General features: G+C 37.3%; 1 protein-coding gene across 1 annotated transcript in view; it reads right to left on the bottom strand.

Moving 5' to 3' along the window:
* The window catches only part of LOC108239357 (calsyntenin-2), a 371232-nt gene that overhangs the window by 6378 nt on the left and 339208 nt on the right, over positions 1 to 25646 (bottom strand). Inside the window, exons 11-15 of the mRNA XM_017422019.3 lie at positions 24483 to 24631; positions 14518 to 14729; positions 7838 to 7996; positions 7587 to 7732; positions 2323 to 2446 (exon numbers count right to left, since the gene is read on the bottom strand). Of these exons, the coding sequence (XP_017277508.1) occupies positions 2323 to 2446; positions 7587 to 7732; positions 7838 to 7996; positions 14518 to 14729; positions 24483 to 24631 (790 nt within the window). The remainder of the gene's footprint in view (positions 1 to 2322; positions 2447 to 7586; positions 7733 to 7837; positions 7997 to 14517; positions 14730 to 24482; positions 24632 to 25646) is intronic.

Genomic DNA, 25646 nt, shown 5'->3' with positions numbered 1-25646 from the left:
ACTCCCCTCCACCCCTCGGCTCATCTGACCTCATTTTCACACACACACTCCCTCCAGCTTGTAGTTCTGTTAACAGCCTCGGCCACTGAACTCTCCAGGACTCTAAGTAGAATCCATTAGAGCCCGATGAATAATTAAATCTCATGTGGTAGATTAAGACCATCGGCCCTCCTCTTTACCACAAAATCCTTCCTTCAAATGTCTCATACACACAGAAGGAGGAGAAAAAAGCTGCGTATGAAAGCAGCAGTCTGATGATCAGTGTGATAAACAAACTCAGAAAGAGGAACTGAGCGTTCCCTTGGATCTTGCCATGTTTACCCAGGGATGAATAACTGACATGTTTTTTTTTCCTCCCTCTTTAGTCATATTTTTCTGGATGTCAAACTGTGTGGATTCCCCCTCAGAGTATCCATCAGTGGGCTGTCAAGGCAGCTATGCTTTTTATTCCTGTTTATTCTTTCTCAAAACAATAAGATTTTACTTGAGCTAATAACCTGAAAGAGTCTGATAGATGCAGGTACAATACTTAACACAGATACTGAGAGTTAGAATGAGAGATCATATTGCTCCAAGTTTAGCTTCTCTCTGCTGACTTCCTGTCAAATTCAAAACAGCAAAACAGAATTTAAAGTCTTACTTCTAACATGCAAAGCTCTCAACAACCAAGCTCCATCTTATATTAAAAATCTTATTGTTCCATATTGTCCTAACAGAGCACTTCGCTCTCAGACTGCAGGTTTGCTTGTGGTTCCTAGAGTTTCTAAAAGTAGAACAGGAGGCAGAGCTTTCAGTTCTCAGGCTCCTCTTTTATGAAACCAATTTCCAGTTTCTGTCCGTGAGGCTGACACCCTGTCTACTTTTAGGACTAGGCTTAAGACTTTCCTTTTTGATCAATCTTATAGTTAGGGTTGGATTGGTTTTCCTGAGCTATCCCTTAGTTATGCTGCTATAGGTTTAGTATGCTTGAGAACAAACTAACCACATTTTCCCACTCTCCTGCTGTCTTCCTTCTCTCTGCTTCATTTTTATATGTGCAGTTACTGCTGCCATTAACATGTGTTTTTCTTTCCATAGAAACCAGTCATTCTTGTGTCTCTTTTCTTTCCTCTGAAACCTCAGCCCGTTGAGGCAAATAGCTGCCCATCCTAAATCCTGGTTCTGGTTCTGCTAAAGATTTCTTCCTTATTAAAAGGGAATTGTTTCTTTTCACTGTCGCCTGTGTGCCGCTTGGAATGGAGTGAAGATTCATAGCAATCTGTTGGCTTTCTTAGATAAATACCATGATGTTTACTACTTGGCTTTTTATAATCTACTCTGTGTAAATGTATTCTGTTATAATAAGAATTGACCTGTCTGTAATTGGATTTGAATCTGGATCTAAATTGGATTTATGAGTGGACTTGTTTTTTCTTTTGTACAGTGAACTGAAATGACTTTTGTTGGGAATTGGAGTTATATAAAAAAATACTGAATTGATTTGGAATTGATGTGCTACTTAAAGTCTCTCAACAGAAGAATTTTCTTTTGTGGAAAATTATTTGCCTGAACAAAAGTTATATTCAAGACACTGAAACCCTGAAATATGACAGTAGTCAGGGTAAGTGTTGCTATATTAATATTGCAGAAGAGTTTAATTACCAATGCCCCCAAATGATCAACCGTCAGGGTTCCAATAAAAGCTGATTGTTATGGTAAATTTAATTATTGCTCACAACTGGATAGATGAAACACTCAAAAATGAATCACTGGATATACATCTACAGCTGACTAACTAAAGGATTCAATTCAACTCAAGATGACCACCACAGGTAATCAACATTCAACATTTATGTAACTAACATTTAATCAACACCAAACTGGCTATAACCTATTCAATTTTATAGATACTGGGGTAACATTTGATGTGATAGTAGCTGTGAGTCATTAACAACACATATTCTGAGCATGACATCTTACAATATCACATGGGATTGCACATAATGTTATCTTCACAGTTTGACCAAAATGGCTACAACTCCATCATTTCCATCATAAGATGAGGTTAGTCTAAAATTCTGACAAGAAAGGTGGCAGGTGACATGCATTCTTTCAAGAAATGCTGTGCGTTTAATAATTTTCTGTCTTTTGTGACTGCTTTTGCAAAAATTGATTATTAGCAGAAAAGATGATTTTGAGTACAGATTAGAAAAAGTTTTAATATGAGACAGTTTGGAATTGGAAAAAAAAAATCAGAAAACCTACTAGACAATGCGTAGAGAAAGCATAAATGATATTTTAAAGTCAGCTTGGATTAAAATCCAAACTATTATGTTCTCCTACCTGAAACATGGTTGGGGTACAAGTCGTTAATCATGGCCGGATGATGGACCACCTGCATGTATAGAGGTGGGGCTACCATGTGACTGACGTGTTCCCCGGCTTCTGAACTGTGCCAGACGCTCACCTGAATTGAAGGAGCAGAGGAGGACGAAATTCAAACGGGGTTCCTCCCAGTACCTTTAAAGTTCAAACTATGTGACAGTGCAATAGTGATAAGTTTTTAAAAAAAAGTTCAAACTTTGCTGAGATCAGGAACAAGAAGAAACTGCAGCACACTGAATGGATTTTGATATCACTGTTACAGTAAGTAACAACCTGACTCAGTTTACAGCACATTAGAAGAAAATTAATTATGTTATTACTTACTATATGTGGAAGGGGTATTTAAGGTGTCAGATCACAAAACTGATAGTAAAACAATTATGGATAACAATACATAATACAGCACTATTCTTAATGGCTACATACCTGATATGTACCTGGTACTTTATGCACCTGGTACGTCCCTGCTGCTTACAGGTACAGGGCTGTATTATGAAGTGACTTGTTACACAGGATAATTACCAGATATGAAACCTATCCCTGTAAGTTCCCTGAATGTACCTGGTACATACCAGATAATTACAAGGTATGTACTCAGTACATACAAGGTATCTACCCAGTAAGTACAGGATACATACCTTGTACATATTGGGTATGTACTTGAGTAAGTGCAAAGTTCATACCTGGTACATACCAGGTAAGTACAGGTATATATCTGCTACCTGTGGGGACCTTGTTATATTATCAAGTGACTTGTTAAGCTGAATTTAGAAGGTAAGTTTCTCATACTTACTGGGTATATACTTACAGGCCAGTGCCCGGTACGTATCGGGTAAGTACCAGGCTTTTATAATGTATTGGTACCCCAATATGTCAGAGTGCTAAATTCTTCATAGCGAGAAGATGATTTAGGATGATTCATTTGAAAATTTGTTCTGAAATAATAAATGAGCTCAAAGCAGAGGCAGCAAAGCCACGTTGCTTTATGTTCAATTAACAGGAAAAAAAATCTTTGAACCATTGCTGACTATCAGCAGTAAATTTTACAAATAGTTACAGATAAATTAAGCTGTTTGTTCAATGTATTGTATGTATATTCTTACATATATGCACTTTTATTTAGATTTTAATCTCTTTTTCACGTACGACTACAAAACATTCATTAAGAAACGACTACAAAACATTCATTAAGAAGACACTCTTACTGTAAATGTAAGTTATCTTAATACAGATTTCATCTAATAGTGCCCTTTTGGTTTTCTGTGTTTATTATAAAGCTTGTGAATATTAACAACTTGGGTATCCAGTTGGTAATGACTTATCATAAAGAACAGGAATAAATCATAACTTTTAGTTCACTGCAACCAATTAACAAAGAATGATTATTATTATTGGTTTTTCCTTTATATGTTTTCTATGAGTCATTATAACTTTAGAACATTATAACTCATATATCATATCATAGAGAATCAGGAGAAACAAGGAATCATAAAAACTGCAACAAGCCCATGCCTCCTGCCCTGCAGCGCTCTGTCCTCCAATAAAATCTGTAATAAATTTTTTACCAAAATGTCTCTTCCAAAACAGGTAATCACTGTGATTATTTTTAGTCATACTCAAAAGCAAAGATTTTGGTCTTGTTTTCTTTTTGTTGTTGTAAAGTTACAGTCAAACTCATCTATCCTTTTTATGCCTTTTTTGATTTATCATTCCCTTAAATTTTTACAGATGGGATGACTCAAAGTTATCGTGACTCACAGAGCAACATTAGTCACTTTACAGGGAAATCTGACTGCGGAAAGGTACTAAAAATTAAAAACTAAAAAGCTGCAAAAAAAAAAAAAAAAATGCATAAAGCTTCTTTGTATCCCTCACAGACCTTACAATCTTAATGGAGGTCTGCTAACTTTGCTTTTATTCATTTGGAGGGCAAAGCTGGAGCACAGAGCAGACTGAGCCTTGAAGCCCTTAAAGAACAGACATTTTGGAGTCAGGTTCTGTGGAAAAAGTTATGAAGAATCAATATCTTACTTGTTAGAGAGAGCTTTTAGAATTACCTCAGTCAGGAAAAACAGAGTTAAAGTCTGACAGGACTGACGAGCTAATGGCTAAATGCAGCCAAGACCAAAATTGATTGCAGACATCTTAAAACAGCTCCTCGGTAGTATGTTCACTCACCTCTTTTATTTATTCTTTACACTAATGCTTGTCAAAGCCAATATCCAGGTCATTCTATTATAAAGCTTGCTGACAATTATGTTACTGTAACCTTGATTAACAATTACAATCCTGATTGAGGTCCTGTTTATGTGGAGTTCATGGACTGTTTGTAAAGATTTCTACTTACACACTAATGTGTGTAAAAACTAAAGAAATGATGTTTGATTTAAGGAGAAATTCTTATGTTATTCCTTCAGTGATGACCAAAAGTATGACGGTAGAACGTGTAAAAGAGTATAAATACTTCTGGATGACAGACTGATATTCAAACACCATGTTGATGGGCCATTGGTGCCTGTATTTTTTAATCATAGGCTTTGCCATTTTAAGGTCGATAAAAACCCTTATGAGATTGTTTTACTCTTTTTTGATTGAATCAGTCCTGACCTTCACGAGTTAGTATGGTCTTCTTATTCAGAAAAACCTGCTCAAACTGCAGGGTATTGTAAGAGTGTGCTGCAAAGTGGTAGGCACCCTAAATGACCTGCATCAACTTTATAAGTCAAGGGTTTTTAGTTAGGCTCACTCAATCCTTAGGGACTCCAGTCACCCACTGGCAAAAGAGTTTAAGCTACATCCATCTAGCCAGATATATTCTTGGCCAGAAAGGGCAAACAGAAAAATATATATATTTTGTTGCTTCTGGCCTATTAAACAGATGACAGTTAGTGTGTATGTGCTTGTTTTTATTTGTGTGTGGGATGTATTCTTCTTGTTTTTTAATTGCTGAGCTCGCTACTTACTGTATAAATATTTGCCCCTCTGGATAATAAAGATTACCTTGACCTTGACTGATCTCCAGAATTTTATAAACATTTTTTATAAGTCTTTACCATACATCTATTATTTTTTTTAGCTGCTTATTCTTGTTCAGGTTTGCAGGGCACTGGTATTAGCTGTCATTGGGCAAGAGGTGAAATCCACCCTGGACAGGTCACCAGTTTATTGCAGCCTTTACACTGCTGTCTGCTTAGCATTACACAATTATTTACATCCCAATCTCTGATCATTTTAAAGCACAAATAGCGGCAGCAGCAACCTGTAGCACCTCTGGTGAAGCCTGAACCCACTTTCTGCAGGAATATCATATTTTCACCAAAACTTGTAAAGCAAAACTGAATAATGCAAAGCAGTGGTTCTCAACTGATCTGGCTTAGGGACCCACCATCACCCCTTAATGACAAGTCATGGCCCAAATTGCGGAAAAGTTTTTAAACTTTTCAAATTTATTGAATGAAAATATGGTGCAGTTGGAAGCTGAGCTACAATAGAATATCACAGTATGCAAACCCTCAAAAATCAAGTTTAATGATCAACCAAAACGATCAACAAGTAGTAATGCTAAAGAGGGAAATATTTCCTTTAACACTCAACTAGCTGCATTTTATTTAAACCAAATTGCTTTAGTACCTTCAGCCTTTTGTTACAGACTCTTTAGTGCTTTCATGCATGAACATAAAATAAAAAATTCCAACTACAGAGAAGTGGGTTCAAAAAGACTCAAACATGTAGCATTAGCTGAGTACCCAGCCACTGATTTTATGTCCTATTAAAATTACTCAGCCACTTATTCAAGCAATAACCTTAAGACTGAAACAACAATTAGAACATAGATTTTTTTTCTGGTCTGTGACCTACTTTTTGCATACTAGTTGCGTGTTCTACTACAGAATGCGTACTTTTTCGCTTTTTTCTTCTTCATTCTCTCATCTCCGTGGTGCACAAATGCATTACACTGCTAACCCATAGCTGTACATATATATATATATATATATATATATATATATATATATATATATATATATATATATATATATGTGTGTGTGTGTGTGTGTGTATGTATATATTGTATTTACTTGTATTTAGTTGTTCTACTATGCTCACTTTTCAAAGCCCTTGACTTCTTTGTACTGGCACTCATGCAGATAGCAAACTGAGAATTTCATTGTACAAGGAAACATGTTTCTGCTGTGCATATGACAATAAATGTTGAAACTTTATTATAAGCATTTGCATTATCTATTATGAAAGTTTGAAGATAAGAGTTTAAAAATCGCAAACTTTGCTTTGGGTCTGCTTGGTCTTCTTAAATCAACTCTAATTTTTATAAATTTCATAGCGGTTTGTGAAAATGCTATTATTTAAGCCTTTACACTGATGTCAGTTTTACATGGTTATTTTGGCAGAAATATTAGGAAAGTAACCTTAGGCTGATGTATATGGTAGCCCTAAAGTGCAAACCACAACAACATTAACGAAGCACAAAAACAAAATCCAAAAACACAACGACATTAACGAAGCACAAAAACAAAATACAGAAACGCAATTACATTTACAAAACGGAAAAGGTAATACGTATACGTATTAATGTCTATGGTCCAATCAGCGATTTCTCAGGTCTCTCACTGGGACCTACCTTTTCCATTTTGTAAATGTAATGGCGTTTCTGTATTTTGTTTTTGTGCTTCGTTAATGTCGTTGTGGTTTGCACTACAGGGTCACCGTACATGTACCTTCTTTTTGTGCTTGCAAAAACAGAATTTTATGTAAATAATCATTTAGTGTGCATTTGACAGTTGTGTAAATGGTCAATAAAATAATGTTCGACTATGCGATTTTAGACTGGAGTAGTTTTAAGACAGCAGCAATCCACTTTGGTCTTTGCTGCATTCAGACTAGCTGTTAGGTCATCAGTCTAACCAGACCTAACTCTATTTCACCAAACTGAGATTGTTGAGAAAGCGATCAACAGCAGGTAAAATATTTATTCTCCATAATATTTCCACAAAACCCCATCTCGTAATGTCAGAAATATCCCTTTAAATGACAAAACTACTGTAACTGTCCTTCCCTGTTGGACGAGCTACAACACTACCTGTGTTATTTTTTTGTGTTTAATTGCTATTTTATTCATTTATTTTTAATGAACAACACATTGACCAGTGATGCATGTTTAGTGCACTTGTCTGGATAAAAATATATAAAGATGTTTAATGACTGACCTCAACGTTGAACTCGTTGCTGGTGTAGCGTCCATTGAGTTCTGAGCAAGTCAGGCGAAACCTCCTCTCTGTCAGCTGTTCAGGCTGCCAGTTGTAGTAGCGGACCTGTCGAATCACCTGTTCATAGTTTGACATGGAGTCTACGCCTGTGGGCAGAAAGAGCAGAGGCTTGATACAGAAGTGTTACAGTGTTGTATTAATAAAACCTCACCAAAAATGCACCCGATGTAGCTTTATCGATTATAACTTACCATATATGGACATGCCCGAGGTGGAGTTGGTGGCGTCAAGGTGTTTCCCTAGCAGAGAGGTCGGCTGCAGTTGGAGAGATTCTAGTTCTGGGCTCAGCTCCTCCCCCAGCACCAGGACATCACAGTAGTCCAAGTTATGAATGATCTCCTCCAAAATCCCTGTTTGACGTGCCATAAACACACACAAATACAGACACACACACACACAATGTTGTAGTTTTCTTTTTCAGATGCTTATTGACCTTATCCTGCTCCACCCACTTTGCTCCTTCCAGTTTTCATGCCTTTAGAGAAACATAATGATTTAGGCTCCTGTCATTGACAAACATACAAAATTGTGAAGAAAAAGGAAGCAAATATCAGAACGATCATCAGTCAAGCTGCAACACTAGTCTTGTATTAAGATCACAAATAAAGACATTTAAGTTACACCGAGGAGTCTCATGTAGAAGCCTCAGTAATAGAAAACATCATAAAAACTTCAGTAACTAGACATCAAAGCTTTAAATGCTGTCAGTAATAAGAGCTGTTCTGTAACCAAACATTTTTTCACACATCAGATCAAAACTGTGACAGTGGTCAAAAGTTTTTAATCCCAGAAATGGCTGAAAATGCTTCATCTTATTTCACAGCAGGGCGTGTTTCCTGCCAAAAATGGTAGCTTTACATGTTTTTTATGAAGTACTTCCATTTTTATGCAGTAAAAGAGCAGGGAAGTAGAAGCAGATTAGTCCTACAGTGGTCTGATCAGTAAAGGTATTCATCATGAAGAATGAAGCTGGATGATATTTTTAAAGCGTGTCGTGGACAGAGCTAAATGCTACATTCTAATAGCAATGGTCCTGATCAGCTGTTGTAATGGTGAGTTTAAACTTACTGATCTGTAATTATAAAATTGAGTTGTAATGATGGCCCCAGACTAAAGTGTGTCAGTCTCATGTTTAATGTTTATGTAATGTTGTAAGAAATGTGTTTTTTTGGCAACTTTATGAGTGGCCAAGCTAACGGTTCCATTGGAAATAATGAGACTGAGGACAACACTGGATGAACAATTGCCAATTTTGGCAATACAGAAGTGCTGTGATTTAAGCAATAAAATAATTGATCAACTCTTTATGTATTGGGTTGTATTAGTAGTACAGAGTTTTGGATTGGAAACTTTACTTTTTCAAACTTTAGATAAAAACATGATTTTGTTTTCAAAAAACTATTCTACAGCACTTTTTAATGACTTTTTTAGGCCTGGAAATGTGGTTACCTTAGCTTATTTTACTTTACTTTTATCTTGCTAACTGAACTGAACAAACAATCAACAGCATTACCACCTAACTGTGTGCTTACCAGATTAAATCTGGTCTTCATGTTAGAAATAAAAAGGTTGCAGAAAAACCATCAGAAGCTTTGAAGAGTCATGAATCAAACAGTCTGGGGCACAACAGCAACCCCTACTTTAGCTCCCGGACCCCAATTACCAGAAACTCTGAACTCAAACAGCACCACGAGCTGCTGTGTTACCATGCTCCTTCTGAGAGCTCCTTTCACAGCTCCGGGTGGGTGCTTTTCTGTAACAGTTTGCAAAGCACTGGCCTCCACTTCTCACTGCTAACCCAGTCCTCTCCCTCACTGCAGGTTCCCAAGGGAAGGAACCGGCTATGCTCATTTAACAGCTTCCCAGTGGACAGAGACAAAATAATGGTGTGTGTTTGGAGAGTGTGAGAGGCAGAGAAAATAAGGAAGAGATAAGACAAGAAAGGGAAGTTATGTCTAAAAGGAGAGGACGCTGATATTGTTTGTGTGTACAAGGGGATTTCTTAGAAACCTTTTTGGGGTTGTGGTTTTGTCTTAGGAGGGATAGGGATTACCTTCATGGAGTCTGCAACACCTTTTAGTTTCTGTGAGGTCTTTCTTTCAAATGAACAGGTTGTAAGTTTTACTTCTGTGGGCAGCTGTTAAAGTCAAAAAAAAAAATCTGTGATAAAGCTTTGCCAAGACCATTGCTTCTGTTTACCTTACAACATAGAGAGATGGGTGACGTGAGCAGCTGGGAAACATCATTAGCATCATTAAACAGTTGAAAAAATACAATGGTCCCTCGGGAATTGAAGGCAAACAACTTGCCTAAAGAGTATTAAAACTCTAAATTCAATACAAATAATGCTCACACCTTCAAACAAAATACTAACATTTTTGTGATTAAAAAAATACGCTAATGTTGATATTAACTTAAAGCATCGTTGAAGGCACTAATAAAGCAGGGCTGGGTCTACGCATAGTTTTATGTTCGTTCAACTGTACACTCAACCACGAGGACTGTGTGACACAATTTTTGTCATTTTTAGCTGTCAGCTAGTGTACATCATTCCCTTCAATGGAAGATCATGCGCAGCCCAGATGTTTGTGAATGTGCTGACTTTGCCAGCTGACAATGAAAGTTTTGAAGACAAAACTCCCATTCAGAAGGTGGTGCCAAATACACAATAGAGAAGACTGTGAGTCAAACCAGAAGCAGAGAAAGAAAAACACAACTGTGAGCAAAGACTCACAGCTATCTACCACTGGATAGCTTATCACTCAGGGACACAAAAACTGACAAATTCCTAATGAGAAATCACTTGGACCTTTGTTTCTTCTTGTTATCTGTTAAACAGTGTGAAGTGAAAACTATAATATAGACACTCCTTACCAGTTAGAATAATGTATTAATGTTCTGTAATTGTATTGTATTAACCTAAGGATGAGTGTAACTCTGCACTAGCTGGCGAGGTCATGGGAGTTTATGGGACTGTGAGTACTAAGCACGGAAGATAACGCGATCTGGGGGAGTCAGCTAAGCGGAAGCCGGAACCCCTCCGAAGGAGGACACCTGCAGAAGATGGAGAAAAACAAGTCCATATACAGAGTTCCGGAGAGATGACCGAAGGAGGATGGGCCAGCTCTTTGTTTAGGTTAAAATGCTATGTTTTAGTGATTTAGGTCAGACATCTTCTGGTGTTCCTGCTGTGAGCTGGTAAGGAGTGTCTCTCTTAGTACTAAGGCTAATAAATCTTTTAAACTGAAGATACTGCTTATGACTATTTTTGACTTCTGGTTTCTCTGTGCATTTTCCGGTCCATCGTGAGGAGAGGTTTTTTTAAAGTTTTGAGTTTCATTTAGGTAATATTTTGTCTCCTCAACAACAGATGGTCCACAAACCAACACATTATCACCACTTATACACTAATTATTGAGTGGAACCTTGTGGTAAGATTAATCTAAAAACCATACGTAGACAAGAGTATACGTGTCTGCAAGGTCCCAGCTACTTGTTAAAGGAAATGCAGAGAAGCATGTTGAGACCCTAATGTGTTAATACCAAGCTCTCAGACTGTTCAGTTTTGAAGTACTAGAAGTAATGTTTGCTGGTTTTAACAAACTCGGTTCATTGTAGCCTAAAGGTTTTACCATTTCTAAAAATAAAACTGTCCTGTATTTGAACTACTGTATGGCTCACTGCATTAATGAAGGAGGCACTTTTCCCTACATTTGTAATTCAGTGCAAATTTCAGACAGGACAAAAAAAAAGGTATTTCTAAACTTAGTATATTTCACCCACAGATCAAAAGCAAAAATCCTTTTCTTGTTGGTTGTGAGTCATGAGGAGCATGATCCACAACACAAACTACAACAACATGTGATGCTTATTGTTTCTGTCTCTGAGAGTTGTGCAAGTTTGAAAAAAACTATTATTTTAATAGTCAAGTGAATAGGAGAAACATGAATATATCAGTAGTTGGGTGAGGAAGAATTTTTATAATGCTGAATACACCATCTGGAGGTAAGTTTCACAAAGGAATTTGCTTCATCACAATCGCAGTCCCCGCATGGCAACTGTTACGGTAGAGGAATGTTGTAGGGAAAACTGCTTATTATGCCTAACAAACATACACCAAAAAATCCACTATGTCCCCTGGCCACAAAATGCCTCAGAACGCCCCACTCCTCCTGCCCTGTGGCATCTCTGCTAAAAATGGACCAATGCACATCAGACTAGGAAAGATCACAAAGAAACAAGTACAGAGACAAAGAGACTGGGAAAGACAATGAGTCCAGAATGACTGGGAAGAAAGGAATAGTGACCTCCAAAGCAAAGCTGGAAGTAAGCGAACAGCACAGTACAGCAAACTTGTGAAATGTACTGCTACAAAGATGGCAGCTTTCTGAATCAGCTGAATAAGCTTTGGAAAGATATTTTTAATACTGCTAATGGCAATGAGGCAGTGCTTGGTAAACTCAAAGAAAAGACAAATAAATGACAAAGAAACAAAGCTCTGCAGAGGGCAAAAGGTTGATTAGCAGGGTAAAAGAGACATTCTTTGCATGCTCTGCAAAAGAAGTTTATCTTAAATCCCTTAAGCCTCAAAAGAAAACAAAATCTGCCCACCATGAAACTTGATTGTAACTTATCCTACTAAAACACACACAAACTCTCTTCCCATCTCTCTGCCTATCCTTTTTTCATTTTGTGCCATTATTTGGTTTCTAGCTAATCTCCCTCTCACAGCTGTAGTCTCTATTTCACTCGGAGAAAGAGCTTCTCTGACTCCTGAAAGCAATGCCACTTTCCACTCCTTTCCCTCCACACATTTCATACAATGGAGGAATAAAACCTCCCTGTCACTCTGCTTATCAGCTCCTAATTGACTGCCGGTGGCCGGGCTCAGATTCGAGGCAGGCTGCTCCTGCCTCTGTGGTCCGATTGCTGGACGAGACTTCAGCTGCCGGGATTTAAATGTCGTACTCATTTGCCACCGGTCAAGGCAGTGAGACAAAGAGATTCAATCTTCTGGAAAGTACAGGCCTAACTCAGCAGGAGGAGGTCTGCAGATGTGGAGACACACAGAGGCAGCAGCAGAGGGGCTGTTTCTTGAGTGCTGAGGGATGGACTGAGGTACAGGTGAATAATTGAAGTCTCCGGTGAAGAATTTTGAACAAAATATTTTATATTGCAACTAGTGGAGAGAAGAGATGCTCCCCCTGAGCAAACTCTATGAAGAGTTAGTGTGCAACACTAAAAATTATTTTTGGAATGTACTTGTGTAGCCATTTTAAGGTAGAACTTTTATGCTTTTGAAACACTGCAGTGTGACTTAGATGACTGGCATTCCCACCACTGTAATTGCTTTATGTGTTTGTCAGATGGTACATGTATAAAAAGCAAATATTGTTAAAAATCTTCTGGTACTAATCCTGTAAATTAGCTTTCTGAGAGGGTTTTACAGATATAAAACTTCTGAAAGTTAAAAATTAATAATGCAAACAGGAGTCAATTCTTTTTGAGATATAGCTGTTCAGACAAGACATTCATCCATTCATTCATCTATGTATCTTTTGCTTACATAATCTGGGTCCACCTTGAGGTCTACAGCTGGTAGGATGCAGATGGAAAACCTCCAGAGAATGGCACTCAGGAAGCATCCAAATCAGGTGCCCAAACCACCTCAATAGACTCTTTTTGATATGGAGTAGCAACTGTTCTACATCGAGTTCTCCCCAGATGACGGAGCTCTTTACCTTATCTCTAAGGCTGATTCTGGCCACCGCTCCAAAGAAGCTTATTTCAGCTGCTTGTATTTAAAATCCTGTTCTTTCAGCCATTATCCATACTTTGTGTAAAAGTAAAAGTTGGAATGTAGATGAACCGGGAAATCAAGATCTTTTCCTTTTAGCATGGCTCCTTCTTCACCACAACAGACCACAGCAATGCCCTCATTACTGCAAATGAAGCCCCAATCTATTGGTCCATATTTCTCTTTATGCAAGATACTTAAAATTCTTCACTTGAAGCAAAGACTCACCATTAACCTGGAGGAAACATCCTGATTTGACAAGAAATCCATCCTTTCTTAAATCTTGGTCAAAGAACTAAATGACAGCTGGAATGAAGACACTTTCAAGGGACCACTGAGACCTCACTGCTGAACGGTAGCATGTCCACTGTAAATGTTTTTGACAGTTTTACTCTAATCGAAACACTTTAGTCACTGCTGTAATGCATAAATACAAATGTTTACATATACTGAGATCTGAGTCTGAGAGAAACAGCCTATTGAGTATCAATCTTTGTAGAGGTTTTAAAAACTTCTCACCAAGTTGGAGAATTTGCCGTTGGGACAGTGAACGCACAACTTTTGTTTTCTTGAGTTTAGCTTCAGCAGATGCAGCAGATGAAAGGAGCGTCTGCTTATTTACAGTCTCATGAGGCGTTGTAAAATGTTTAGCTTTCTCTGAAGGTTTGTTTCGCAAGACAGGTGATGTGCAAATGTGCCATGGGGCTTCATGAATGAGTGAATGCGTCATAAATATGAAAAACACCTGCTGACAGATTTTCTACCTACAGTGAGGTACATGCTCAATCTCCAACTTAGTAAGGTATGTAAGACTTTCTTTTTTTGGTGCATCAGTTGTCCTCTGCAAAGTACATTTGCAATTAAATTCACTTTTTAGACATCAGTATCTTCACAAATAGGAAAAGTGACCAAAATCTAAAAAGCCATCAAACAAAACAAAAGAAAAAAATAGATATTTGGATCATGTAAATCTCACAGACTTCTTATCCATGATTGTGTTAGATTGGACAATTTTCCACCTCTGCATTTATAGCTGGTGGAACTGGTGTTTCATGTGACTATGATAGTGCCTACCTGTGTGCCGTGCGGCGGTGTCTGCCCTGGTGACTGTACTGATTATGTGGAGGTCCTGAAACAGAGAAATGCCTTCTGTTGCTCTGAAGTTGGAGGCTGGTCGACTGAGTCTCTCCACTCCAGTGATGGTGATCCTCGGCTCGCTGGGCTGCAGCACCATCACCACAGCGTCAATGGTGGGGATGGTGATACACGTGTCTTCACCAAAACACCTACATGTGCAAACAAGGGAAAGCAAAAGTGATAAAGGTGTTTAAGGTTTAGCACATCCGTGTGTAAATAGTTCAAAATTACTTAAACTATATGAACAACGTGTGTTTGATTTGGTGTATAAACTTTACAAAAGTGTTCCATTTCGCAAAACATCTGGGGGGTTCTGCTCATTGGTTGTCTGACTGTACTAACTGTGTGAAGAGTTTTGAAAAATTCCAAAAAATCATAAAGATGATGCATTTAGCAACTGTAAAATTGGAGCATATAACAAAAAGTATGACAATAAAACTATGAAGTGTCTCCACAGAAAAAAGCTAGAATAAAAGCTGAATACCAGTTCACCAGGGAGCAAGGATCTAAATACTATCTATCTATCTATCTATCTATCTATCTATCTATCTATCTATCTATCTATCTATCTATCTATCTATCTATCTATCTATCTATCTATCATTTAAAAGGGTGAGAGTTGTCCACTTTGTCTGCTCACTCACTCACTCACTCACTCACTCACTCACTCACTCACTCACTCACTCACTCACTCACTCACTCACTCTACAGCAGACTACATAGTGAACAGGAGAAGAATTTGAATGCAGCAATCTTCCAAAAAAAAAAAAAAATTACAAAACAAAAGGGCAACAGTTGGTGTAAAATGTAAAAATGCTGTAGTATTTACTGTGATCAATTATCAAAGGTGGCCAATGACTGTTGTTCTGACAAGATAAGCCTTTTAAATGGTTTGGATCTATTTAAGGCCATAAGCTACATGAACCACAACAGAGCTGATGTAGCTAAATGTGGGCTTTTGGTAGCTACACTGTGATGTGTCATCACCTGGCCTCCTCTAGTTGGATTGGCTTGTAACTTGATTGTATTTGAGTGGAATCAATTTAATAAAATCAATTGACGTGAACTGGTTTCTTCATTACTGGATATAAATAAAGTTGTTTACTCTCTGTACAATGGCCTGAAATGAGTTTTGTTGTAAACTGGCAGAATATAAATAAACAAAGTTAATTTGAATGCTAGGCAGCAGGTCATGTTTCACCCTCTTGGTATAAATGTGACTATTCTTCTACTGGTGTGTATCCAATAAAACTAAAACAGCTAAGTGAAAATTCAATCACTAGAGGGAACGACTGGACTGCATACACAGATTTGCTGCTGTAAACTCACAACAGATGAAATACTAACGTAACCACAGCCAGAGGAAGAACATTTAGTAGTCCGAAGTCAATAAATGTGTAGAATTAATCATTCATTAGGAAAAGCCCCCGAGATTTGCTAAGAAGTCAATACAGGTGCTCTTCTACTAAAGTATAAAAGCAGTGGTGGAAAATCTGTGGAGCTAACTTAATGATGTTAAAACATTTTTTAAATGAAAAAGTGCAAGAAATTGTACACTAGTGTGCAGCTTAATGCTCCTACAGATCCAACAACTCTTACAAATGTCATAAACTCTGTTAGTGGCCGAAAACTTTTTAAAGCTTCCATTTAAAAGACAGTGTAGTGTGTTCTCATGAAAAAATGAAAAACAACCACCTCATTTTATGAACTGCACAAAGACCTGCTTCAGCTGATTCTACCTCCCCACTTTCATCTTCCACAGGATATCCATACCAGTGAGTTCAAAATACGCTCCTAATATAAAATATTTATCTGCCGCTGAAAGGCGAAGGGGGGCGATAATGTTTTTGCCCATATCTGCGCGTGTTCATGTGTTTGTCTGTCACCAAAATATCTATTGAACCACTTGGAGAAATTTTAATGAAAATTTCAGATAATAGTCACTGGTTGCACATCTAGAACTGATTAACTTTTGAAGTTAAACTGATTTAAGATGGCTTCCACAGCTAACTGTTGTAAAAAAAGAGCTGTAATTTAATAACTTTACAGATATTATGCTTGATTTTGGTGGCGTTATAGCTGAGAGTCATTTACAACACATACTCCAAGTGCTGCTAATTGCACAAGATGTTTACTTAAAACTATAATAATAATTGTTGGAGTCAACCCTGATTATTTGATAGCAAAACAGCTCACTAACCACTAGATGGTTTTTGATGAAACTTTCAGAAAGTAATCTTTAACTGTACATCTAAAACATATTAACTTTTGGAGTCAATCTAATTCAAGATGGACACCATAGCTAATCAACATTAGATAATACAAAAATAGATCTAATTCAGTCAGTTTTACAGATATTGAGCTAAAATTTGGCGTGTTAGTAAGCTGAGAGTAGCTTGTCCACACAGGAATATTTATATTTTCCAAAACAATCTTTTCCTTTAGGTCTTCGTAAACACAGCACTATTTCCAGAAACTTATTAATCCACACGCAGAAAACAACCCAAAAGCTGTAGTAATTCTGCCAGGCCTGTATGTGGCACTGTAACGCTGCCACAAAAACACACCATAAACAAAAAACAAGACATGGGGAAGATGCTCCGAAGAAGAAGAAAAAGACAAGGATACTGAATATAAAAAGCAGATTTAAATCCTTGTGGATTAACAGAACAGTACTGACCTGGAGCTGTGTCAGTCCAAATACTTGGACATAATGAATGCTTTTCAGGCACACAGTATTCACTAAGGGACGGCTAGAAGGAAGATTTTCTTTTTACAATGTAAAAGCAAATCAGGTGTTGGTCTTTTGAAACTATTCCCATTTCCCACGTTTCGAATGTATACTTGATGTATATTGTAGTTTTTGTTTTTCCTGTAAAATTTGTTTTCCTGTAGTTTTTGACAGTTCAATAAAGTGATAAAACCCTTTTTGGTCTAAGATTATGAGGTGTGATAATAAGGAATTTAGCTTTGCTGTATTTAATTAATACAATGTACTGCTCATCAGCCTTGTCTCTACATTGAATTAATACAGTAAATTAAGGATTTATTATAGTTGAGAAACTGGCTTCTGCTGTACAACCACATGCATGTAATCTGTCATTATTCCTGTTAATGTTAATATATTGTAGGTTAGGTTAGAGGTGGGACTATAAAATCGTAGCTTTTAAAAGGTTGTGTTTAGGCTGTTCACATGAAAACTCAAAGGTGGTATTTAAAGATTTTATCGATCTGGAACCCATTAAAAGGGGTTCCCAAAATGTTATTTCTGTGTGGACACAAGGCTGAAATAATAAAAAACCTTTGCATATTCAAAAAAAAAAAAAAAAAACATTCTTATGTGGACGGAGCCTAATGTTTGGTTTATGAAAGAAATCTTCTCTCACTGATGTTGCTGCATGTTGTTCCTTTTTCACATGAACATTTTATACTCAAGAAATTGCAGAGCAGAACTCCTGGGTAGCCCCTCCCACAGTGCAGGAACAGATTTTTTCCCACTGGGGTCTCCTCTCTTCCGTCCCTGTAAATTTGTCATGAAGAGACCACCGCCACCATTTCCAACATGCAGTCTCCTCTGTGCACAGTAATTGTGCTATCTCTTTCCATGAGTTCTTCGCCAATTGACTATCTTTCTAAGTTTTGCTGGAACAGTTTTAAAGATGGCTGTATTTTCTAACAGCTGCTCCTCTCTGAAACAAAATGACACCATTGCAGTTTTGACCAATCATGCAAAAGCTGACACACATCTCCAGGAGGAAACCTCATGCAAGAACAAAATGACAAATTTTTTGTCTCTCACCTACATCAGCGAGAGCAGATTTCTTCACTTCCCGCAAAGTAAAAATCCAGTTTAAGTTTTGACTTGTTGGTCTAAAAGCTGACTTGTAAATGTAACAGAAGACAGTTTCATCCTTATGAATAATATCTGAAAAATCTGTTATTAAGCTTACCAATAATTAGCAGAATACTAAGCGATGAGCCACATTTTCTGTAAATTAATCTGCTTATTATGGTTTCCTGAGTGATTTGACTTTGGCAGGTCGGCTGAATTAAACAGAAGCATGTTTGTCAGACGGTTGTGGAGGATAATGAGTCTTCTGAGTGCTCATTTATACAGTATATAACAGCTGACACAGCACTTTCATACTGCAGGAACACAAAGCTTTTAGTCAGCAGAGATATTTTGAGCCACAATAAATAATAATAATAAAAAACAATAATAAATACTGTCAGTTCCTAATATAAAAATAACATGAAAGACTGGTCAGTTTGAGCATGATTCCTTCAAAAATATGTACTATTCTTATTTGATTGATGACCAGAAATGTGTTTGTGGAAAGTTTAATATAAAGAATGAGGAAAGCAGACTATAATATAATCAAGTGTTGCAGTTTTCACAGGTTGCAAAAAAATTGTGTCCATCTACTGGCTTCTTTTTTGAATTTCGTCTCATACACAGTGCGTAATTTTGAGCCATCACAGTTGTGTAACACATCTGTAGTTTTCAAACTTTACTTGTCTTCACAGGGCAAATAATTCTTCTCCAGGATCCTCAGTAAATTTAGCTCTGGACTCCAGGAGTTTTCAACTTTGCTCAAAAGCCTGTTTCTTAGCATGCTTTATGTGCATTGGCAGTTTCAGGTTTCCACATCTCACATTTAATATGCACACCAGAACATGACAGAAAATGTGCTGGGATTTTACTGGGTCCACTTCTTTTCAGCCAGTTAGAGTATGACCCATCTAGAGAAGAGTGGTGAAGGAAGAGCTTCCCTTTAAAATGGAGGGGAAAGCGTTTGCTGGCAGGGTAGGAGGTGATTTTAAATCTCGGACAAACTGTCAGAACAATTTATGTTTACTGTATTATTTACATCTGATGATGTAAATGTGTAATAGAGACTTAAAAAGTACTGGTGATAACCTGCTGGTTAAAGCAGAACCTATAATTTGCTGACATTATTCATTACATGTTTGAACCTTGTCACCAAAACAAAGTTGGAGTTTGCCACTCTTGCTGCTGGGTCTCAGCTTCCAGCTGATATCCTGCTTGAAGTAGAGAGCAACCCCAACCTACCCAATGTGCTGCTTCATCAGCCAGCTGGTACGAGGTGTGGAGCGGCTCTTCATGCTCATGAGCTGAACTTGCTGATAAAAGAGACGACCTTTAAATATGACAATTTTCACAGTGAAGCACAAACATCCAAATTATGCAACAACTCGTTTGAGCTAGAAAGATGCAACTCAATTTCACGAGCCTGTTCTTTTTTTGTTTGTTTGTTTGTAGACTGAGTTATTTGTTATTTAATCATGTTTTTTTTGTTTTATTTAAAGATTATTTGTGTCCAGCATGTTCTTTGGTAGTTTTCTCCCTGTTGGTGTGTTTTTCCCTCAGTCAGTTCCACCCTCAGCTCCTCGTTACTCACCTGTCTCTTATTTACTAATCAGCCCAGCTGCCCTCACTTTGTCATCAACCCTCCCAGTATAAATAATATTTCCAGTTCACTTGTACCAGACTGTTTATCCACATGTGGTTCAGGTCCCTGGATTTCCTTGTGAGTCCCTCATGTGGACTTTTTACTATAAGTTAGTTTTGCTACCTCTTTAGCCTCTTTTGTTTTTCCCTTATTAGTCTTATTTAGAATTTTGTTGTGTTTGATATTGCACAGTGGATCCATTAACTGCTACACTTCAACACTCATAAAACCCAAAACTTGTAATATTGTTCTCTCCTATTAGATGTGAAAACCTCAGGGTCATGGCCTAACAGTCGAAACAATAACAAAACTCCAACACTTGTATTTCTAAGTATGACTATATACAATATAATATTAAATAGTAATTTATCACATTTGTAAAGACAAAGCTAAAAGATGTATAGTTAATGGCATTAGTAACATCTGTGATTGGTGGTCAGCTCACACAGGTGTTTTGTTTGCTGGATTAAACTTTGTGCCTTTGTGTGGGCAGATAGCAATACATCTTAAACTTGACTTATCTAAAGCCCCATCTGCACTACTTTGGATAATTAGAAAACACATTTTTTGTTTCGTTTCTTTTTCTCCAATCACATATTCTAATAAAAAAATAGTTAAATACCCATGCTCAGTGGGTATTTCTCAATGGTGAGAATATCCACATTTTCAACATCAAATATAAGAGAAAACAAAACTAAACAAATAAATGAAAAACAAATTCTTTCTTAGCATAGCTGAAGATTTAACCTGAACTATTGTAGCTCTTTTTCTTTTCTTTGACACATTTTACAATTTACTTTCAGTTATTCACAATTTTAACACACAAAGTTTAACAAACTGCCAAGAAATATTCAGTGCATGTTTTTATATATATATATATAAAAAAAACATAACTATGATTTTAAGTTATCGCTTATGATTTTGCAACTTTAATATTGTGTATGTGTGCATGACCAAAAAAAGTTATTATGCCTTGGTGAGCAGAGTAAAACTATGGAACTGTTTAAGCATGGAAATAAAGCAATGTCCAAACATAAAGCAATTTAAAAAGAGCTGTAAAAATATGATATTTAATATTGTATTGCAGTTTATATTTTAAACAAGCATGATTACTAAATATTGATAATTGATGCTGTTGCCAGAGTTCTGATGAGAGTTAGGAGAGATCATATTTCTCCATTTTTAGTCTAGACAAATTGACCACATTTCTTCACTCTGCTGCTATCTTTACTAGCTCTGCTGTAATTATTTATATCATTAACATGTTTTCTTTGTCTTTCTTCCAATAGAAACTCCACCTGGACCAGTCATTCTGTGTTTGTCTGTGTCTCTTTCCTGTCTCCTTTAACCCCAGCTGGACGAGGCAGATGGCTGTTTGTCCTGAGCCTGGTTCTGCTGGAGGTTTCTTCCTGTTTAAAGGGAGTTTTTATTTTCCACTATTGCCAATGTGCTCCTCAGGATGGGAGACTGTGACAAAGTGAAGATTCAACATAATTTGTTGGCTTCCTTAGAGTGATAACTTTTACTAATTGGCTATTTATTTGTATGTGAATGTTTTTGACTTTTGTTGTGACTTGGCTCTATATAAATAAACTGAATTGAACTGAATTGAATTAATGGAGAAGGGGTGGGATTATATACTTCTTCCTGTCGCATTTTTTCTGTAAACCAACAAATAGATATTGGGTGGAGTTCTTATTAATTTTAGTAAAAATATCTTCTTTTGATTTTTTTGTTTTTTCCTCATCCTTTTTCTGCTATTGCTTCTGAAGTGTCTTCAAATGCTGGACGTTCTTCTGGGTCTTCAGAATTGCAGCAGCGATGTAATGTTCAAAGAAATGACTTTCCAGATATAAGTTATTCTTGAACAGTGAGAGTTCATTCAGAATAACAGAGTCTGTGCCGAATCAAGATTTCTGGCCCAATCAGTGAAATCCCCTGTTCCTCTCGGGGCTGCTTCTTTTTATAAACATTTACCACACCCAGCTGTAGAATAAAACACACACACACACATCCCACTGGGACGAACCTTAACAGTATAGATTCAAGTACATTCAATTCCCTTTATGGTGATAAGCTGTGGTCTTGAACCATGCAACAGATAACTTTCCATATACGTCTTTTACTGCAGTTGTTTTTGACAACGTGAGCTTAGGAGAACACAATCCACTTCCCAAGAAGGGATTGTACCTGAAGACAATGTCTCAAACTGGAACTCAGGCCCCATCGCAACACAGCACAGATGTAGCCCAATTACCTCACTTCTTTTCTTATGGTTTACATAAGCAAAATAAATTGTAAAGGTAAAATTGGCTCCGGTGTTGTTTTGGGTTTTAGTGCACAAAGTGACAGTGGGCGTACACAGAATAAGCTGATGTATCATACCCTACCACTGAAAGTCAAAGATAGACCATAATATTTTTGCTCATGCATATTAATGAGCCACAAAGCTTCTGCAAGTGTGTCTGTTGGACAGATGAGACAAAACTGGAGCTTTTTGGCAACAAGTCCCATCAGTTCTATGTTAACACAGCCAAAAGTGAAACATCCAAAAAAAAAATCAAACCCTGTAGCTACAGTGAAACATGGAGGAGGCTTGGTTCTGTTCTGGTGCTGCATCTAACACAAGGTGACTTGAATCTGTTCAGGGTGTAATGAAATCTGAAGACTATCAAGACATTCTGGAGTGAAATGTGCTGCCTGCTGTCAGAAAGTTTGGTCTCATTTGTAGGTCATGGATCCTCCAACAGGATAATGACCCAAAACACACAGATAAAAACACCCAAGGTGGGTACCATCCATTTTATCAAGATGCTTCAATAGTTTGTTTTTAAAATAATTCTGCTGAACCAAAATTCAAAAGCAATGACTGATTTTTATAAGTTGAATATTTAGTTTTCTTTTTTGCTTATTTTTACTTTTGTCAGTTTTGAGTTGTTTCAGTGACCTTTTTGGGTTTTTCTTCCTTTAATGAAAGACTACAAACAATTTTATAAGCAGGTTTTTTGTCTATGTTAATAACAGTCATTATGCATCAAGAGCAAACAACTCAAATTGCCAAGAAAGTTATTTATGTCTTTGATTATATTTGTGTAAAGGCGATACCATTGTTAACAAAGGGGACTTATTCCAATATCTGCTGATGTGCTTTGGCACGAGATCAAGTTTCACAACCTTTTCTGCTGTCAAAGGAAAGTTTTTGTCATATGTGGAAGTCCAAAACACTTTTTTCCCCCTTGACTTTGTCCACTCATATCCACAGGAGATGCTTTAAATGTTTTCATATTTTACATGCTCAGGCATTTGTACAACCATTTCAACTCAATGAACGTCTGTTAGAAAAAGCTAAACTTCTACAAAAATTAGCAGTGATGCAAGTTTCGCTGTCATTTCATAATATACTCCTTAAAATTCAAGATGCCTCCAGCTTCAACAACTCTTTCTCACCAGCCACCTGTGTAGCACATACACACTTCTGGTGCAATAGTTGAAGTCATTGGGCCTGCGGCCATGCAGCAAACCCAACAGGAGGGAGCAGAGAGGAAACCCAGGGCTGTGCTGCACAGCCTAAATATATTTAAAACAATCATGAATTTTAATAGAATCTTGCTGAGAGAGGCTGTTTTACCAGCCATCATCATCATCTGACTCTCCCCGTCTTCCTCACACACTCACACTCTGTCTTTGCATCTTTCATTCCCTGAGTCTTCTGGCAAAACCCGTCCGGAATTATTAAAACATGACATGAAACTGTTAAAAACCATCCCCCGGTGGCGACAGGGAGCTGAATGTGGCGTGTGAAGGGGAAGTGACAGCTGAGGAAACAAGAGCTGCAGAGAGGGGACTGAGAAAAAGACGGGTGGAAATCGATGTGTGAAATGGGAATTATGTTAGTCGGGCTGTGTTGTCTTCTGTGTTGCTACAACACTTAACAGAAGTTGTGAGTTGGGTTAACACTCTGAAAGAGGAGCCACAGGAATCCCAAGATAACAGAAGGGAAATTAAAGGCCTAGCATTTAATGAAGAAGAAAAAACGTTGTAGCCATTTTGGTTATACCTTGAAAATAACATTAAGTGATCTCCTGGATATTGCAATTATCTTGCATGATCTGTTCCTGCTTGGAGTATGTTTTCTGTAAAATTCACTGAGGATTAGCTGCAGCGGCCATCTAAAATTGTGTTGACTCCAAAAAGTAATCTGTTGTAGATATACATCTTATCCAATGATTACTTTTTGAAAGTTTCATTTTTTACGATATTCTACTAATGTCACGTTTTAGACAAACAAGCGCATACACACAACCACGAGCAATAACATAACTGATAAACATGCAGAAAGGCAGAATGAAGAGGGTGACATGTTTGAATTAAACTCAAAGTAAAGGAAAAGAAATAACTGTAACAACAGGAGATAGGTGGTGCACTTACTGGACAGTAGTGGAAATCTGCAGGCGCCGAACACCTGGCGTGGGAAACTGGCGAGAGTTTATGTAGGAAACTTTCCTCACAGCAGTGTTCATGTTTTCCAAGTCCTCGCCTTCCATGACAAGGATGGACTGAGCTGGGTTAAAGTGGAACTAGAATAAGAAAAAAATACACTGATGTTAGATGAATAAATAACAAAAGTGTACAGCTGTATCTGTGATTCAACTGTTTTGAAAACTATCTTTGAGGACAGAGGCCATGGCCAGATCAAGCTGCCTGAGGGCAAGAATGACTTGATGAGGTAGCAGTTCCATTTTCTATGCCTGCATGCTCCCTGGCCTATTATTTTCTGAGTTTCAGTGTGATCAAATTCAAAGTTAAATTCAAGTCATGACCTCAGGATAAATCAATAAAACACAATCTGTGTTAAAGCTGCATTACCATTTTCCCCCACCACTTGGGGGCAGTGCAACAAATTGTGGAGACAACACTGGCACACTTCACCGCTGGACGAAATTACTGTGGTGATCATGTTCACTGTGATTTACACGTTCAGTAAATATGAAGCAGCATCATTAATCATTTGGAGTGGTTTTTGTGGCCACCTCGTACAGGAAAGTCCAATAATCACTCTCCTCTTAACTCTGCTTTGGTCTGCAGCGTCTCCTAAGGGAAATTTGTAGCTATTTAGCGGCTAAGTGCTTCACTTTGTTCACCAAATAGCTTTGTCTGTCAGCTGTGTGGTTGTTGTACAGTTGTGTGAAGATGTTTTCTTTTATTTCAGAAAGATAGCTCTTTGAGTCTGCTAAAAATAAAGAATAATGAAAGTGACAAAAGCAACAGTTCTAAGGCACTCATCAAAACATACTAGACTTAAACATAAATTGTAGATTTCCTTACAAATTAGCAGAATCTAGATGAAACCCAGAAGATGTGGACATTTTGAGACCACATACAGCAGTTGTTCTTGTTGGCCATTTCATGCATTTGAAAAATTGTTAATAATTTTTTCCAGTGAACCCCTAAAGCTAATATCAGTTCAATTATATTTTTAAGATTCTTGATTCACTTAAATGGCTTAAATATAATTATACTCCCTTGCCTCATTTTGTATTGTTTTTTTCCTTATGCCCCTAAGCAGCTTCTGGTAATAGTAAACAAACCAAA

The sequence above is a fragment of the Kryptolebias marmoratus genome, linkage group LG2, assembly GCF_001649575.2.
Source record: "Kryptolebias marmoratus isolate JLee-2015 linkage group LG2, ASM164957v2, whole genome shotgun sequence".
Lineage (NCBI taxonomy): Eukaryota > Metazoa > Chordata > Actinopteri > Cyprinodontiformes > Rivulidae > Kryptolebias > Kryptolebias marmoratus.
Note: the sequence above shows the minus strand (reverse complement) of the source record. Positions and strands in the feature narration are given on the sequence as shown.